The following is an 18,504-nucleotide window of genomic DNA, read 5'->3' as shown; positions in this document are numbered from 1 at the left end:
CAGACCCGAGCAGGTCCCTTTCCTGGCCTGCACTGAGAGTTTATGTCTGTGTTCTTTTTTGCACAGCATAGATGTATGCAGCCCAAAGATTTTACTCCTAAAACACCAGAAAATGATAAGCGACTTCAAAAGAAATTTGAGAAAATGGCCAATGAGCTACAAAAGCAAAAAACAACATTAGGTAAGCAAAGAAATATGGCACCTCCTTTGTGTCTAATCGCAAGGGGGCCTGCATCGGCTGTAGCCCAGGAAGAGAAAACAGAATGAAGTCCCCTGCGACTTGGTAGTGGCCATCACAGGGCCGTGCCGCTGAGCTCATCGGTCTGGACAGTTCTGTGTAGAGCTGTCACTGAGTCGAACAGGACCTTGGTTCTAGGTGGACGGCCTGGTGGATTGGTATTGGTGTACCGCCTGAACCTCCACCACCAGGTGCTTTGGAGATGCGCTCTCAGCAAGTTTCCAGAGTTCCGTCCCCTACGTCTGCCACCACCAATTTGTCCTCTCTATCAGGGAGTTCAGGGGTGGGTTGGTTGGTTGGTTTTGTTTTTTTAAGATTCCACATATTAGCGATTTCATACAGAATCTGTCTTACTTTGTCTGACTTACTTCACTTAGCATAACGCCCTCAAAGGTCCAATCCATGTTGTTCCCAAAAGGCAAGATTCCGTTCTGTTTTCTGGCTGCGTAGTACTCCAATATATACATAAGTACTATATTTTCTTTATCCATTCACTCACTGATGGATATTTAGATGATCTCCATGTCTTGACCGTTATCAACAACACTGCATTTAACATGGTGTGCAGACAGCTTCGTTTTCTTTGGTTACCTCCATGGATGTGGCATTGCTGGGACATATGGCAGTTCCATTTTTAAATTTTTAAAAAACATTCTTACTGATTTCAGAGAGGAAGAGAGATAGAAATGTCAATAATGAGAGCGAATCATTGATCGGCTGCCTCCTGCACACCCCACATGGGTTATCTAGCCCGCAACCCCGGCATGTACCCTGATGGGGAATCCATCCGTGACCTCCTGGTTCATAGGTCGACTCTCAACCACTGAGCCACGCCGGCTGGACACCTCTGCCCATTCATTTCACTAGATATATTGTTTTAATGATTTGGACAAATACTTTGTAATGTCATGAAACTTTGAAGTCCTTTTTATGTTTTGGGTATTTCTGCCTGGGTCGCCTGTCCTCTGAATTCAGTGTATCAGACCAATCTGCACATCATGGGCACAAACAAGCAGTTTCGGTAACTGGCTTTTCCTTGTTTCAGATAACGACGTGCCTGTCCTCCTATTTGAGTCCAGCGGTGCCTTGATGTACAGCCCCACGGCGACGGCACACAGAGGTCGGCTCGGCGCCATGGAGGAGAGGCTGCAGGAGATGAAGGAGAAGCGGGCAAACCTGTCCCCGACCTGTAAGCGCTCACGTTGGGTGAAATGAACAGTCTGCGTAAACTGTGGTTGGAAGGGTTGTTTTTTCTTTGTCTAGATATTTTAGTTAAAGTTGCTCGGTTCTAACAGATTTTAATCTATCTCAGGGTAGACTAAATTTTCTTCAGAAATTCCCCATGCTTCATTAATATAAGGAGTCCCCCCAAAAGGTATACACAGACATTTTTCAGTAGTTCAATTGATGTTTCTTTCTTTTCAGAAAAGAAATTGGAATTAATAATTATTCAAAGTATGTATTCATGTTTTTGGAACACCTGTATTTTAAGCATATATTGGGTGTATAGTTAGTATTCTCCAGGGTTAAGAGCAGAAAGTGTGGGCTTTCTGCTGGCTGCATCTGAAAAAATAACAAAATTATATCTAATGTTTTTATTATGTTTCCAGCTTCCCAGATGATTGAAATGTCTTATGATAACCCAGTTCACACCTCGTGTGAAACGTCTTTGGATATTTCACAGGACACTTTGTGTTCAGGTAAATCATTTTCTGTGATATTTAGTTTTCTCTTATTTGGAATTTTATTTGATGAGAAGACTAGTTAAAACTAGAATTCTGAATTCACCCTGAAATTAGGAATTGCAATAAGCACATGACTCGTTTTGGTTCCTGTGGTTTTTCTCTTAGGCATTTTCTTTCTTGGCACAGAAACAATTGATCATTAAAAAACAATTAAAATCTCTCCTGAACTAACTGCTTGCAGTTCAAGTGTCTGCTTGCAGTTCTCAGTACAGAGAACAGTAGGAGCTGCGGAAGGAGGCTCCGCAGCCTGTGCTGTGGGTGCAGGGAGTGTGTGAATGTGTGGGTCCCGCACACCTACCTGGCATGGCATTACCAACAGGCTGGGGGAAAAGGGGCTCCTGACCCGAGCACAGTGCTGGGAAGGTGTCACTGTGAGAGACCTCGTGTGCCGCGGGGATCCAGACCTTCCTTAAAGTGACTCTCCTGTCTTCCAGAGGACTCTTTGGCTGGCGGTCTGCAGTCACCGTTTGATGATCCTTGTGGAGACTCGGGGCCTGGGGACCGGGAGAGGAGATTGGGAGGACCCGCCGCCAATGATGCTGGAAGCCACGTGTGTGCTCCGTCAACGGCATTGGAAACGAGCCGCATTCACTCACCAGCGTCTCCCAGGTTCCTCGGCCGGCTAGCGCCTCGGACGTCTGAGCACCGTTGTGCAGAGGAGGACACGGGTTGGCAGAGGGACCCTGCAGGCGCAGCGGCCACCCCTGACCAGCAGCCATCGGTAACTAAAGGCCACCACCTGGGACACGCACCCAGGAGCTCCTCGGCGAAGAGGAAGCGCCCGTCGGAGCACGCCCACTCGCCCCCAGAGGGGCGGCCGAAGAAGCCCAAGAGCAGCCGGAAGTCTGCTGCGCGGCTGTTCCCCTCTCCCTGGGGTCAGACCCCTGGCAGCCCTGCCCTGGCGACTCCTGCCGGGGACACGTCCTCCTATGAGGACTACTTCTCACCTGACAACCTCCGGGAGAGGAGCACGGGGCCTCTCCCTCCAGAGCTGCAGTCACCTCCCGGCCCCACCCACCCCCCCTGCAGAGCCGTGCTCTCCAGGTGGGAGCGAGCCAGCATCCTGGGAATGTCCGACTTCTCCTGCCTGGGCAAGGACCCCAGCTCAGTGCCCGCTACCAGTGCCACTGCCCAGCCCAGCCCCAGGCTTCGTGCCCCTGCGAGTGGGGGGTCCTCGGCACCTTCCCTGAGGAACACACCTGCTGCCGAGGACGCTCCGGGGCGCAGCCCCCCTGAGGATGCTCAGAGAGGAGACGGGGGCCCTGAGGGACCCCACGGGGCCGTCACCCCCCTCGGTGAGGAAAGCGGGGGCTCGGTGCACGTGAGGCGCCTGCGGGAAGAGGACGCCACCTCTGGACGGTTGAGTTCCCCTGAAGGTGAATCTCAGTGAGGAGCCCGGTCTTGTAGGTGATGGGATGTGAGGAATCCAGAGGAGAACAGAAGGCGTAGGCAGAGGGTTTAGAGGGACGGACTCCACGTGTCTGTCACAGGAATGGCCTGGTGTACCCATCTTTACGTTTATCGGAACTTTTTCATAATTAAAAATGCTTTCTTTTTTAATGTTAGAGAACATGGGCTTGATACTTCGCAATGGTAAATTCTTTAGGGATCCTGGCTCACCTCTCTGTGGAATGTCTAGGTCCCTCCTGCTGCTATGGACCTGTTTCTCTCCCCCTTACCTTCTCGGGGGAGAGAGAGCCCCCTCGGAGGCAGGAGGGCGCTTTCCTGTGCGGCGGCTGCCGTGCAGGCCACTCTGCTTGTGATGGCAGCTCCTAGCGGTGAGGCTGTCTCCTCAGGGAAGGAAGTGGTGCCGGCCCGGCTCTGTCAGGAAAGGGAAGGGGTGAAAGTGCGTGGACTTACGTGATCGGTATTTGTTCTGAAGAAGCTTTGGGCATTGTTTGCTATAAAGAAATGGTAATTTTTCCTTGGTAAGAAGTTCATTGCAGCAGGCCTTGCTTAATTTGTATTTATTTTGCTTTAAATAGGTTAAATACCACTCAAACAGATTTATCCCACTCTGTAACTTAGTGTGGCCACGTTAGCGAGCTCGGGCATTGTAGCAACTACAGCAAAGGCCGCAGAATCAGCACTGCGCTTTCCAACTGAGCAGACTGGTGTCAGCCATCAGTGCGAGCCCCTGAAATCCCACCATCTTGACCAACGGCTGGCTGCTTGTTTCACTAAGACAAGTGCATTCTTCACCCTTTCCTGTTCCTCAGATGCTGCTAACCACCCTTTCCAAGATGGAAAGTTTTGGGGTTGAAATAATCGTAGATGTATATCTTTTCCTTGGAGATAAATTAACTCCCCCAAAATCTTCTCACAAAAAGGATTATGTACGTTTTTAATTTAATTTTTATGTCTTAGTGTCCTGAAAATATATAAAATTTGACAAGAAAGTGTATTATATATTCCATTACGCTTTGTATGTGTTTGCAAATATTTATTTTAAATGGTGTGGACTGTGAGTTTAGAACCATAGTCGACAAACTGCGGCTCGCGAGCCACATGCAGCTCTTTGGCCTTTTGTGTGTGGCTCTTCCACAAAATGCCACGTTCAGGGTGAGTTTATTTTGAAGAATTTTAGGTTTAAAAAATTTGGCTCTTAAAAGAAATTTCAATCGTCATACTGTTGATATTTGGCTCTGTTGACTGAGTTTGCCGATAACTGGTTTAGAACACCGGGTGCATAGAGTAGTTTTGGTGGTTAAGGATATTCTTGGCTATGTCCTGTATATTTTTATTTTTGTGTGTATCTTCTGTGTATTTTAGAGCTTCCGATGCTATTTGTGACACGCACATAAAAGCACATACATGCACATGTGGGGAGCTGGTGTTGGGATGCCGTGTGTCTTGGACCCCATGGTGTCAGGAGAAGGGTGGTCCTTGGGGGCAGGCACAGCCTGCCCAGGACTCGCCCAGTGCCCACGCCCTGTGAGGTTGGTCAGCGCAGGCCTCTAGGAACTTCCGGTCCCAGCACCACCGGGCCCTGGCGTGACGTAGAGCCCTGCAGGCCTAGGAGGCTGCGCATCGTCTGGTCTGAGCCTGAGCCTGGCTTTGTAGTGATGGAATCGAGACCCGCTGGTGTTTCAGTGCTCCATGGTCAGCCCTGGTGTCACCCCTGGGAGTGGGGACCGGGTGAGGTCAGAAAGGCTGAGGGGCCTCCGGTTCTGAGAGGCCTCGGGGGTTCGCTGTGGTTTTGCAGTGCGAGGAGCAGCCAGAAGCCCTGGGACATGGCCTGACCACCTGGGCCAGGCGGGATTTCCCCCGAGGCCGTGGCGGGGATGAAGGAGGCCGGGAGGGAGCCGAGTAACACGAGTGCAGTGTAAAGGCTCACTGAGGAGACGGGGCAGCATGGATTGGCTGCGGCCCCAGAGGCATCGATTGGGATGAGGACTCAGGTGCTCAGGACCTGGCGTTTTTATTTTTAGGGCCTGAGTTGCAAAGAACTCATTTTAATTCAAGAAAACATTTAGCCCTCGTTCTGCACTCTTTGGCACTCGACTAGAGCCTGCCTGTGGAAGAGGAGCTGACACCTCTGTCAGACCCTCAAGCATTGGATCGGGTGTGAGAGCGCCCTGTGTCACTTGAAATAGCTCACAGGCAGTCCTCCTCATGCTGCATGACTTGGTTTCCATGGTGCTTACGTTGTTTCTGCCTTGTATTGACTCTCGGTCTGCGTTGTCCGCTGGGCCGTGCTCCCAGGCTGGGCTGTGCTCTGCATTGTCTCCGCAGTGAGCAGCGTTTGTGGGTAAGTGCGTCACTGGCTGTGTGAGCCGGCTGAGCAGCCCTGCCCGGGCTGGGGCGGAAGTGACCCCAGGCAGGTGGTGGTGGTGTGAGGCCTCAGGACAGCAGCTGGTTCAAAGTGGGCGGCCATTCAGGGAGGACGAGGGAGAACAAGGAGACACAGAAGCCATGTGTCACCAGATGGGGGTCTTTTCTTTCATCCTCACCCAAGGGCATTTTTTTCCACTGATTTTTTTTTTTTTATTAAATTATTACCTGTGTACATATCTTACCATTGCCCCTTCTCCCACTCCCCTACATGCCCCCCCTCCCCAGAGTTTTTTAAGTCCATTGGTTTTACTTATATGCATGCATACAAGTCCTTCGGTTGATCTCTTATCTACCCCAGATCTCCCTACCCTCCCTGCTGTAATTTGACAGTCTGCTTGTTTCTTTATTGTCTCTATATCTATCTTTTGGTTCATCAGTTTATAATGTTCTTTATTACCCATAAATGAGTGAGGTCATGTGGTGTTTCTCTTTCATTGACTGGCTTACTTCACTCAGCATGATCTCCAATTCCATCCAGATTGCTGCAATGATAAGAATTCCTTCTTTTTTAGGGCAGCATAGTGTTCCATTGTGTAGATGTACCATAGTTTTTTGTTTTTTGATCCAATCATCTGCTGATGGGCACCTAGGTTGTTTCCAAATCCTAGCTATTGTAAATTGTGCTGCTATGAACATGGGGATGCATATATCCTTTCTGATTGGTGTTTCTGGTTTTTTGGGGGAATATATTCCTAGGAGTGGCATTACTGGGTCAAATGGGAGTTCCATTTTCAGTTTTTTGAGGAAACGCCATACTGTTTTCCACAGCGGCTGCACCAGTCTGCATTCCCACCAGCAGTGCATGAGGGTTCCTTTTTCTCCGCAACCTCGCCAACACTTGTCGTTTGTTTATTTGTTGATGTTGGCCATTCTGACAGGTGTGAGATGGTACCGCATTGTTGTTTTGATTTGCATTTCCATTTTCCACTGATTTTTTTTCCCCAAGACAATAGAGGGAGAGAGAGAAACATTGATGAGAGAGACACAACAATTGGTTGCCTCCCTACTGGCAGGGGCTTGAACCCAGGTGTGTCCCTTGACTGGACTCAACTGCAGCTCCTGGGGCTGACGATTTAATCACAGCCAAACCGGCCAGGGCTCCGTGGTGTCTTCTTAGGGTGTGCTCACGGCGGACGCTGGAGTCGGTGGAGATGCCGAGGGAGTTTGCCGATTGGAAGCTGAGGATGAGGGGGCTATCTTCAGCCCCTCGCACTCACCCAGGGCCGAGAGCTGTGTCCTCTGAGGGCGGGCTTTGCTCGTCCTGTAAAACAGAACTAGGGCTGGAGTCGTGAGGAAATGGAGGGTCTGTCCCCAAGGGCAGGTGGACGCCTGGGCCAGGGGAGCTGCACATTGTTGCCCAGAGGCACAGTGGTACCGACTGCCGAGTGGAGTCGGGGTTGTGTGGCACATTGGGCGGCGTGAAGGGACGGTCCGGAGTGGACCTCAGCGCGGAGAGGCTGAGCTACTGTTTGCAGGCTCTGCCTCTGGGAGCCGCACGTGGCTGCCTGGCCTCCAGTGCATGGGACGTGGTAACTGACCTCCAGGCCCCTCGGTTGCAGATGTCAAGCCTGGACTCGCGAGGCAGGATGTCCCCGAAGGCGCCCGGGAGGGCTGTGAGGACCTGGCCAGACCTGCGGCCGCGAAGAAGAAAGGGAGAGGCCCCAAGGTTGGTGTGTGACGGTCCGCTAACTGTCCCCGGGGCCGGCTCACCGGGGTGAGGCGGGGACCCTGTGAGCCCTGTGGCTCCTGCCAGCACGGCTCCTGCTTGTAGAGATGCCGATGGCCGTCTGGAGCCGAGGGTGTCAGCTATGCCAGAAATGGTTCTGTAATGGGAACAGACGTTCAGGGGTAGGTGGTGAGGAGCCCACGCATCCTTCAGGGAAGGGCCAGGCTCAGGCTCAGCCTCCAGCCGTGGGCGTGTCCAGGCCCTCTGCCGGGGCCCAGGCCTTTCTGCTCTCGGCAGGCTCGGCCCCCGCAGGCAGGGACAGTGGTGTGACCGGGGGGGGGGGGGGGGGGGGGGGGGGGCGGGGGCGGGGGGGGGGGGTTGGTATTGTGTGCACATTGGAGGCCTTTTGCACGCTCTGCTGCTTTCTCTCTTGGCAGCGGAGTGGTTTAATCAGGACGTGCACATAGGTTAGACATGATGCTGCTGCATGCTCGGCGGGCTTAGTGTCGCACAGACAGGCTTCTGTGGGCTGGGAGACCGACACACGTGGCTTGCTCTATTGTGGCATGCCTTGCTGTGTCCGGTGCGGAGCCCACAGTGCCTCACAGCCTGCCTTGGTGTATCTGTCAGTGAAACAAAAAAACTGGTCGAGAGGAAAGGCAACTTCAGAAAACCAGGTCGTTAGCCCAGTCCTATGGCCCCTAGATGGGCCTCTGGGAGCCAATCAAAGCGGGGCAGGCAGGCAGGCAGGGAGGGAGGGAGGGCGGAGGGAGAGAGGAGAGGGGGAACTGCCTCGGAGTGTGCGTCTCTGGGCCTTGTCCGGGGGAGACGTTCAAAGAGGGCTTTGAGAAGGTGCATCACAGCTCACCGCAAGAAATGGGCTCACTCCTCATGATGGGACTACAAAGCTGGTCTGTCTGTCCAGAGGAGCAGCCGTGAGCCCACGCACAGTGGCCGGTTCTCACTCCCAGGGGGTGGGCTCTGGAGGGGACCTGGGTTTTCTCTGCCACCGCACGTCCTGGTTATTTTGGGTTGGTTTCGGGGTACTGTTTCCCTTTCTGTCTCATAGGCTGTTTTCAGGAAGACAATGTTATTTTCCTTTGATATTTGCTGAAATGTTTATTTTTAAGTGATGTAACTTTAAAAAACACATGTTAATGTTTGTTTATGTGGGAAATGTTTTGCATTTTTGACTTTGTTTCTCCCTTCTCTTTTGAACCCTGCAGCCAGTGAGAACGTTGGTCATGACAAGCATGCCCATTGAGTAAGTACTCACTGTTCCCATGGCTTCCCCTCAGCCTAGGGTTTTGCTTCCTGCGTGTCTTGTGAGCTGGGCTTCTGCAGCCGCAGGTCTGGACTGTCTCTCAGTTGTGCTATATCATTAACATCCGAGTTGGAAAATCCCTGTACACTTCAAAGTGGTTAAAGACTGAGTGTGCCCTGGCCAGGCTCTGTGGTTATAGCATCGGCCCGGCCTGGCAGGTCGCGTGGTGCAGGGCACATAAGTAGGTTGCGGTTCACTCCTCAGCCAGTAGGGGTGCTGACGGCAGGCAACCAGTCCATGAGTCTCTCCCTGCCCTTCCACTCCCTCTGAAAAATCAATGGATGTGTGGGTGAGGATTGAAAAAATAAAAGACCGAGCAGGTTCACTCCGAAGCTGGGTGCGTAGCCGAGAGAGGACTTGCTCTCCCTGTTGCTCAGCTGGTGCGTGTGTGAGCACCCACCCAGGACTCGCACCTGCTCAACAGGGAGCCTAGCTCCCGGTTCCCTGAAGCTCTGGGCAGGCTCTGGCGGGCTCCCTGCGTGCTTGGAGCAGCGTCCACACGTGTCCTGAGGGTGCAGAGCCGCAGGACAGCACGCACTTCCCACGGAAATGCGGCACCACCTTTGTGACCGATTCTGGAATTCCTGTGACAGGGACACCTGTGTTTCCTCACATCAGACATAGGTTTTGAGGTTTTGAGATTCTCATAGAAACCTGGGCCCTTTCTGTGAAAATCAGGCTACGGCAGGCGTGTGAGTTCCACACATTCGCAGGACCAGGTCCCTTCCTGATGTGCCGCCACTGAGAGAGGCAGGCCCGCCCACCGCTGGTGAGCGCACTCCCAGGCTGCACACTCCCTGGCTGCATTTCCGCCCGTCTGGGACCTGGAGACGTGTCGCAGCCGGGCCTGCACTCAGCCCTTCACAGCGACCCCGAGTGAGAGCAGACGTCCTGTCTCCCCGGATTCCCAGATATGGGCTGTAGGGAGACTAGACGTGGCCAGAGCAGCTGAAATCGGGGCAGCAGCGCAGCTATCTTTGCCTCTGCGATTGGCTGTGTTGCCTGATGCTCCTGCGCAGGAGACCTTGACGGTGCTGTTTCCCTCTTTGACAGAAAGCAGAGCATCGTCACCCGGGTGGTGGCCAAACTGAAAGGCTTCTCGTTGGCCCGGGAAGTGTGTGAGAGCACCACCCACGTGCTGGCTGGGCAGGCGCTGCGCACTCTCAACGTGTTGCTGGGCCTGGCGCGTGGCTGCTGGATCCTCTCCTATGAGTGGGTAAGTCTGTGCTGGGCCCCGTGTTCCCACTGAGATCCTCCTGGGAGTGGGGGGGTCTGTGCTGGGCCCCGTGTTCCCACTGAGGCCTTCCTGGGAGTGGGGGGGTCTGTGCTGGGCCCTGTGTTCCCACTGAAGCCCTCCTGGGAGTGGGGGTGAGGGGGGACTGTGCTGGGCCCCGTGTCCCATGTTCCCACTGAGGCCCTCCTGGGAATGGGGTGTGGCTGAGCCACAGGTTCTGACCCTGATGGTACTCCAGTGGCTGGGACACTGGAAATGTGGACAGGAGAGCCGTGCCCTGCCCTCCTTGTTTGTTGCACACCTTCCTGTGGCTCTGGCTGCATCTCTGGGGGGATGGGGGGAGGTGCACATTGGAGGACCCCTGGCTGCAAGAAGAAGCACAAATGGAGCCGAAGGGAAGGGAGACTCCCTGTGCATGTTCTCACAGTTACACACATTTTCCCATGTCTGAGCGAGAAGTCATGTGACCTACGTCGGGGGTGGTTTCAAAAGCCCCAAGAATTGGCTGATGGTTTTTGCAGATGGCTTTACTTAGGGTGAGCCATGTACAGCGTCCTCTTAGCTATGTTCTGTTTACATACATCACTCAGGGTGAGCCATGTACGTGTGTTTCCTTAGATATGTTCCGTCTTATACATATCACTTAGGGTGAGCCATGTACTTGTGTCTCCTTAGCTATGTTCTGTTTACACACATCACTTAGGGTGAGCCATGTACGTGTGTCCACTTAGACATGTTCTATCTTACACACATCTATCTGTAACATACTTGCTCTCATTTCTGTGAATTAAAGTCCGTTTATTTTTTTTAAGTCATTGTTTTCATTATCCATAAAAGTTGAAATTGTCTGTTGCCATTTCTGCTGTTTTTGCTCCTCACCCCGGTCACTCCGAAGCCTGCAGTCATTCGGGAGAGTAGTGTCGTCCATTCCTTGCGTGGCTCTTGCATCTGCTAAGTGTCCACCCGGCCCCTCCCTGCGACGTCTCCTAGTAGCACTGCTCGCCGGGCTGTCGGTGTGCTGCCTGCAGAGCCGCTGTGGCCTCGCTCTGCCCTGTGGTAGCTCTGGGCCGGCTCTTGGGCCTGGGAAGCAGAAGACATCAGAGCTTAGGGTCACGAGTGGGAGGGAAGTGGCCTGGGACGCTCTGCCCGCATCGGTGGTGGTGGGGGTCCTGGGCCTGATCAGATGTCAGGACTGACCCGCACGGACGGGCGAGATGGCACCTGTGAGTCAGCTTCCATGAGTGATGCCCTGGTCTCTCTCCCGGTCACAACATGGGTTCTCCCCTCACGTCCCAGAGGAAGAAGTCCTGCATCTGTGGAGATGCCTCTGTGCCAGCCTGCTCCCCTGGTGCCTGCCGCATCCCCTCTACCTCCCTGGGCACCTCCACCCCCCAAGGTATGGCCTGGGCCTCCCACAAACACTCTCAGAAGCGAAGCAGGAGCCAGGTGCGAGGTTCGCCTGCCTGTGGGGTTCGCTGCTGAGTGAGGAAGGTGGGGCGGGGTGCCCCGCCGGGTCCCCAGGGTCTGCTGGAGGGAGCCCGGCCACTCAGCTGAGGGAGTGACGGCACCACAGCGTTGGAGGGAGAAGAGCCGCTGCCCCGCTCGGTGGGGGAGCTCGCCGCAGCCTGGTGACGCCCAGTGGCCAGGAGGTCGTTTCTCAGGGCCAAGGTGGCAGCGTCCACCACACCCCGGGGAGCCCCCCTCTGTGCGGAGGATGGGCTTTCTCTGCGGTCCCCCCTTTTTCTGGGTCCCCAGTGCAGTTGGGGATTCTTAAAATATTCTTGGCGAGCAGTGTGAGCTTGCCTCCAAGACAAACACGGCCGAGAATGTTTTTATTTCAGGGCTGTGTGGTGGTCTCTGGAAATTTCTCGTAGCGTTCTCGCTGTTTTTTTCAAGTTAGACAGCAGTTGTATGTGGCCACATAGTCTACCAAATGCTCTGGTGATTTTATAACAAAAGCCTTGGGTTAATTTGTTTTCCTTTGGGGAAGTGTGCTGGCAGCCAGAGCCCTAGGTTCCCGCTTCGGGCTGGGGGCTGGAGGTGGAGAGAGGACCGCCAGGCGTGGCGTTTCCGTGGGCAGCCAGCGGGCGCAGGAGGAACTGGCCGGACCACAGGCCCCTTAGGCTGAGACACCATGTTCTGTCGTGTTGTGCTCAGGCATGGGCTCCGCAGACCCTTCACTCCTGGGCTTCTCCCCATCCCTGGCTGGGTGTCTCCTGCATGCTTTGTGTGGCCTCCAGGAGGGTGACCCGCCTCGCCTGTCCCCTGGGGTTGAGTCCAGGCCTGGGAGATGGAGCTGGGCGGGCGTGTCAGCCAGTGTCGGATAGGAGAGGGTGTCTGAGCTCGGTGAGCCCCGCGGGTGCAGGCTGAGGCTGTCAGTCAGTGCAGGCCTTTCCTCAGCAGGACGGGGGCCACTCTGACGTCGCCGCCGGCCCTTCCCGCTGTCCTGGGGCGTCACTTGGCTGTCTAGCCTAGGCTGTGCTGCTCTCAGAGCAGGTACCGGAAAGGCCTGCGGTCTGAGGAGCTGGAACTGAGCCTTGGGGCTCAGGAGGAGGTGGGGGTCCCGCCCTGGCTGCTGTCAGGGAGAGGAGCTCAGGGCAGAGCTGCCTGCCTGTGCTCACCTGGCCGGGGCCCAGGGGACCTGGGCCAGCACTCACCTGGGAGAGGAAACAGATGACCAAACGTACTTGGCAATCTCAGAACAAGAGGCCTGGAGGTTGGAACAGGCTGCAATCTCAGAGGGACGGTGGGATCAACCAGAGGACTAGTATGGGCATAGGCATAACCCGTGGACACAGACAGCTGTGGGGTGGGGGCCTGGTGGGGTGGGGTGGGCTGGAAGGGGTCAATGGGGAAAATAGGGGACATCAGTAATACTTACAATGATAAAGCTTTTTAAAAAGTTTTAGAATTGCTCTGGCCTCTGAGCTAGACATGTCCCATGCAAGCACCATGTATCACCATAAATTACAGCCGTGTCCTTGACACGTGTGTTCCTTGTGAGAGCTCAGGGGAGTCAGGTGACCTGGCGCTCGTGTGAGAAAAGCGCTCGGGTGGCTCACGTTCATGGAAGAAGGGCAGGAACCCGAGTTAGTCCCAGCGCCTGACACTGGACGGTTGTCGCTGCGAATAATTGTGCTTGTTTCACAAGGGATGCTCCTGCTGTGTGTCTGGGTTGCATTGGAATGTGTTACGTTTATTTTTGTTTTCATTTTGATAAGGGACATAGGAGTGTATGCTTTTTATACACTTGGCCTTTGCATGTAACTGCTGGAGACAGGCTGGGTCACCCTGCTGTGTGCTCAATGAGAGGGAAGACGTGGCTGCCAGGGCGGCGCGAAGCTCGCCAACCCCAGAATAGCCCTGCACGTTGCTGTCGCCATCGGCCGTGTCTGCGTGCGGCTTCCTCGCTCCTCCATCTGAGGTTTAGTGTCTGTCTGCTCACATCTCCCAGAAAGGGGAAAGGTTCCTAGCTACTTATTTTTAGGACTTTTTTGCTTATCTTCTCTGTCGTGGTCACGTAGGTCGTGTGGAGGCCCTGGTTTAGTGCCACTTTGGGGCCAGCTGCATGGTGCTACCTGAGCCTCAAAGACAAAGGAGCCCGGGCTTTTTAAAGTGCAGGTCCTGGTTCTGTGTGGCTGGGCCCAGCTTCTTGCTTTGCGGCCAGCTCACAGGTGTGGCAGGCGGCTGGTCCAGGACTGCGCTGCCCAGGGCAGTGCTGGAGGCAGCGAGCAAGTGGGGGACAGGCTGCTCCTGACCACATTCGTGGGCCTCGCCTAGGAAGTTCTCGGGCTCGGAGCCGCTCTGTCGGGAGGCACAGTTGTCCTGAGGACCCGGGACGTGAATTCATTCCAGCTGGGATGTTGTTGGGGGTTTGGTCACTGGCTTGCAATGCTTGGCAATGGGAAGCTTTGAACTTGAATTCAGCATTTCCTCATTCCGAGCCCCTGTTTTCCCAGGCACCCCCTTCCCAAGGTAGCTGGGTCATCTTCCCCCGTCCTAAATACCAGTGTCTTGATTCCGTGACTGCCAGGTAGTCTCCAAAAAACCTAGTGACTGTTAATGCAACCTTGTCCGGGCCAGTGAGGCCCTTAGAGCCTCTGAGCTGCTTCTGTATCCACATAAGCTGCTCAGGCAGCTCTCAGTAAGTGTTCGTGGCCCTTACAGAGGCCTGGGGCGCCTGGACTCGAAGCACTGCTCAGGGCAGGGAGCAGGGCGGGCACGTGTGACGTGTCCAATGGGTGATTTGGGGGGGGGGGGGGGTGTGCAGTGGGCACCGGGCAGGCTCCCCGTGAATGAGAAGCCCTGAAGCTGGGCGAGGCGGTGGCTGCACAGCCTGCCAGTCCACCGAAGGCCCTTTAAGATGGTTCATTGGGTAGCGTGAGCTGCACTCCATTACAGCTCACAGACAGAAAACGGCCTCTTGGAGGCTGCATTGCGTCTGCTGCATAGGTTTGTGTTTTTAAAGAAATTCGGTGGAATTACAGGAAGTCTTCCTTGGTGTTTCGAGGTGGTTGGAAATACAAGGAATGGCTTATTTTGAAACCCGTGTTATTGCCTTAAAACCTCTTTGGGCCAAGCGGGTCTTCTTGGAAGTGTAGATCTCCTCTGATTTTGGCCCCAGTGTCCAGGACATAAGCACTCCACTACTTATAATTAAAAATTATGCGATTGACAGCCCGGTCTTTGCTCCCCAAGTTTAACCCACGTATAACTTCTTTGCACAGCAATTCGTTGACCACAGGGGTGCTTTCGTCCTCAGGGACGTGTGAGGTTTTCTGGCTTGTCTTTTGTCATAAAAATGTGAAGCGTTAGAGTTGGTTTGACCCAGTGGCATGGGTTCTGGGTTCTCAGCTCACTATACTATCTGGTTGTGGGAGTGACACATACCTTCCCTCTAGGAGAAAATAAAGGCCGTGTACACAGTAGCAGATTCTCTTGAGGGTGCTTGTTTGAAGACATCAGTTACCTTCACAGCTGAGACAAAGACTGTGAAGTCAGATGAGAAAAATCCTGTAATTTTGGTGTTAACTTAAAATAGAAAAAAAAAGGGGGGGGGGCAATTACTGTTTGAGTTCTTCTGTAGAAAAGAAACATTTGTATTTGCTTGGCAAATGCAAATGTTTGTCCTTACACCTGCCCCGCTGGAGAAGGAAGGTGGCAGGGCTGGCAGGTAAAGACAGCCTGGTGGGTCATTCCTGGTGGTGGAAGTGGGGGATAAAACAGACTTGTGAACTTCTGGAATAAATAGGATCCCAATGGGTTAAATCTGTGGCACAGGTGCTAAGTGTCAGATTTAGTTTTAATTAACCAGCTGGTGTTTTGTACAGTATAAATTCTTCTTATGCTAAGAACATTGTTGGCATATCCTCTCCAGTGGCCTGCTTTTCTTTTTTCTTTTTTAAAATATATTTTTATTGATTTCAGAGAAGGGAAAGGAAGAGAGAGAGACAAAATCATCAATGATGAGAGAGAATCATTGATTGGCTGCCTCCTGCACACTTCACACTGGGGATTGAGCCCACAACTCAGGCATGTGCCCTGACTAGGAATCACACCCTGATCTCCTAGTTCATAGGTCAATGCTCAACCACTGAGCCATGCTGGCCAGGCTGAGTCCCCTTTTCTTTACTTCTGTGTTCTCCCAAGTGTCCCTAGAACTGTTAGAAATAAGGCGAGTCCCCCAAGTCCTGGTAGAACACAAAACATACTCGGGATCCAGGCAGGAGGCAAACATCTTTACTTCTATGTTGAAGGGAGCGCACACGTGGTCTGGAAGCACGAGCACACCAAGCAGGTGGGATGCTGGGGATTTATAATCCCTGATACATGTGACCTGTCCCTTGCTCTTGATTGGAGCTCAGGCACACCGTCTTTTGCAATTGGCTAATTCAAAGGGAGGGGTTGGCCTTTGCTGTTTCAAAATGGTGGCCCCCAGGGGAACTACAAGCCTTGTGGCCAACATGGCGGCTGCCAAGTCACACAGTCCAATATGGCGGCTGTCCAAACTGTTCTTTGGCAGAAAAGAGGATTTGTTTCTTCTCACAATACCATATTGCTGTTGAAGTTAGCAATTATATATGGTAGGTGGTATGCTCTGGACACAGGTCCACAAACAGTGATTGATTCAGCTGACTACTTAGGAATTTAGAACAAACTTAATAATGTAGTTATCATAACTAAACCTGAATACCCATAAATGTTTTCAACATGATCAGTTTTTCTTTCGAGTGAGTTAAATCAGCTTCATAGTACAATTATAATTTTTATACCAGGAGTTCATTAATCACATGGAGTGATTAATTGTGATTAATATTTTTTAAGTACAACCTAAAACCTCCCTGTTGATTGCTTGTTCTTCAATCCTAGCTTTCTCTCATCACTCAGACTGAAATCTGTTGTTTTCCCTTTAAATTTCTTTTTGAGAAGGCAAAACTTAAGTATAGTATACCTTGTTTAGAGTGTTTACTTATTTGTGAATCTTTTTTAAACACCTAAGAAGAGTTCTTAGGAAATTAAGAAAATGATAAAAAATTAAGCTGAATGTTAGGAAAAACTAATTTGATTGATTTTGACCTGGAAAGGGACACTTACTGATGTAGAGCCGTGGTACTTTTGACCACTCGGAATTTTCTAATTCTCTGGGGAATAAGAAGTTGAGGCAGCTAATGAGCACACCATAGCCACTCGCCAGCACCAGGACTAGATAATAATCTATATTTTTTTCCTTAAAAACAAGATGAAACTAAGTGGAAAAAGCCTCCGCTTCCCATAAGAAACACAAATTGGGTGGATCCAAGATGGCTGCGCCCAGGTGAACACCTAGCCGCAGCAGCACACAACAATTTCAATAAAATACAACTAAAATATAAAATGGACATTGCCCAGAACTACAGGAAGGTTGACTGACTGGAAATTCTACAGCGAGAAGCAAGGAGAAAACCAGAAGGAGGCACGGAGGAGCTGGAAAAGCCCAAGGTACGGAGACGCAGCGCGCGTGCGCCGAGAGGACGAAGCCAGAGAGGAGGGGGAGGCAGAGTGCCTGGCGGGCGTTCCCTAGCGGAAAGGAGATAAAACTCCCACTGTGCTAGGCCCCCGACTGCTCTGAATCCCAGTTCCCCAGACCCCGGAGACCAAGGCTCATCCATAGGGAGCCGGGCTGTAAGGCAGGACCCGGGGAAGTGGCGAAAGGAAGTCCCGGAGGCGCGCACACTGCGCGCAGAGAAGGGACCGATGGCTGTGCCGCGGGATTGCCCTGACGGGAAGGAGACTGGGGCTCCAGACTGCTCTGAACGCCACCTCCAACTCCACTTCCAACTGAACTGAACCCCAGTACCGGTCTCATTGGGGGAGAGCATAGACTGTTTGGCAGCAGGCGGAAATTGAGGGCACCTTTCTCTCAGAGGCGCCGGCAGCGAGCACTGAAGGACCCTGAGACCCAGGAGCCGCATAGGGCGGGGCTGACGGAAGCCAAAGCTGCAGGCTCCACCCTGAAACCCCGCCCCATCTGTAACTGCGATATGCAACAACAAAATAAATCACAAACGAAAGAAATGGAGGACAAAAAGCGCCTGGATATAGAGTTCAAATCTACGCTTATAAGGTTTTTCAAGAATTTCCTAGAAAAGATGGATAAGTCCTATGAGGATATGAAAAGAGATCAATTAGATTTAATAAGGAGTCATCAAGAAATGATAAGGGAGCAACAAGAAATAAAGAATACATTGTCTGAAATAAAACATATTTTACAGAGTCCTAAAAACAGAAGGGAAGATCGCAAGAATCAAGTCAAAGATTTGGAACATAAAGAGCCAGAAGACACTCCTCCACAGAAGCTAGAAGGCAAGAGAATCCAGAAAATTGAAAATAATGTAAGAAACCTCTGGGACAACTTCAAGCGAACCAACATCAGAATTATGGGGGTCCCAGAAGATGAGAGAGAGCAAGATATGGAAAACATACTGAAAGAAATAGTGACAGAAAACTTCCCCCACCTGGTGAAAGAATTAGACTTACAAGTCCAGGAAGCGCACAGAACTCCAAACAAAAGGAATCCAAAGAGGACCAAACCAAGACATCTCATAATTAAAATTCCAAGAGCAAAAGACAAAGAGAGAATATTTACAAGAAGCAAGAGCAAAGAAGGTAGTTACATATAAAGGAGCACCTATACGATTGTCAGCTGACTTCTCAACAGAAACCATGCAGGCCAGAAGGAAATGGCAAGAAATATTCAAGGTGATGAATAGTAAGAACCTACAGCCAAAGATAATTTATCCAGCAAAGCTATCACTCAGAATCGAAGGTCAGATAAAGAGCTTCACTAATAAAAAAAAGCTAAAGGAGTTCATCACCACCAAACCAGAATTATATGAATTGCTGAAGGGGGTTCTTTCAGAAGAGAAAGTAAACAAAGATAAAAATTATGAACAACAAATACGTAACTATCAACAAGTGAAT

At 52.0% G+C, this 18,504-nt stretch overlaps 1 protein-coding gene across 2 annotated transcripts in view; it reads left to right on the top strand.

The window, feature by feature from the left end:
* The window catches only part of MCPH1 (microcephalin 1), an 89,637-nt gene that overhangs the window by 10,140 nt on the left and 60,993 nt on the right, over positions 1 to 18,504 (top strand). For both annotated transcript variants that reach the window (XM_084878338.1, XM_084878339.1), the window contains exons 5-11: positions 67 to 181; positions 1,284 to 1,427; positions 1,849 to 1,938; positions 2,418 to 3,359; positions 7,380 to 7,486; positions 8,713 to 8,750; positions 9,864 to 10,026. In XM_084878338.1, the coding sequence (XP_084734464.1) occupies positions 67 to 181; positions 1,284 to 1,427; positions 1,849 to 1,938; positions 2,418 to 3,359; positions 7,380 to 7,486; positions 8,713 to 8,750; positions 9,864 to 10,026 (1,599 nt within the window). The remainder of the gene's footprint in view (positions 1 to 66; positions 182 to 1,283; positions 1,428 to 1,848; positions 1,939 to 2,417; positions 3,360 to 7,379; positions 7,487 to 8,712; positions 8,751 to 9,863; positions 10,027 to 18,504) is intronic.

The sequence above is a fragment of the Pipistrellus hanaki genome (genome assembly GCF_964339955.1).
Source record: "Pipistrellus hanaki genome assembly, chromosome: 3".
NCBI classification, from domain to species: Eukaryota; Metazoa; Chordata; class Mammalia; order Chiroptera; family Vespertilionidae; genus Pipistrellus; species Pipistrellus hanaki.
The sequence above is the reverse complement of the archived record's forward strand: the minus strand, read 5'-3'. Positions and strand labels throughout refer to the sequence as shown.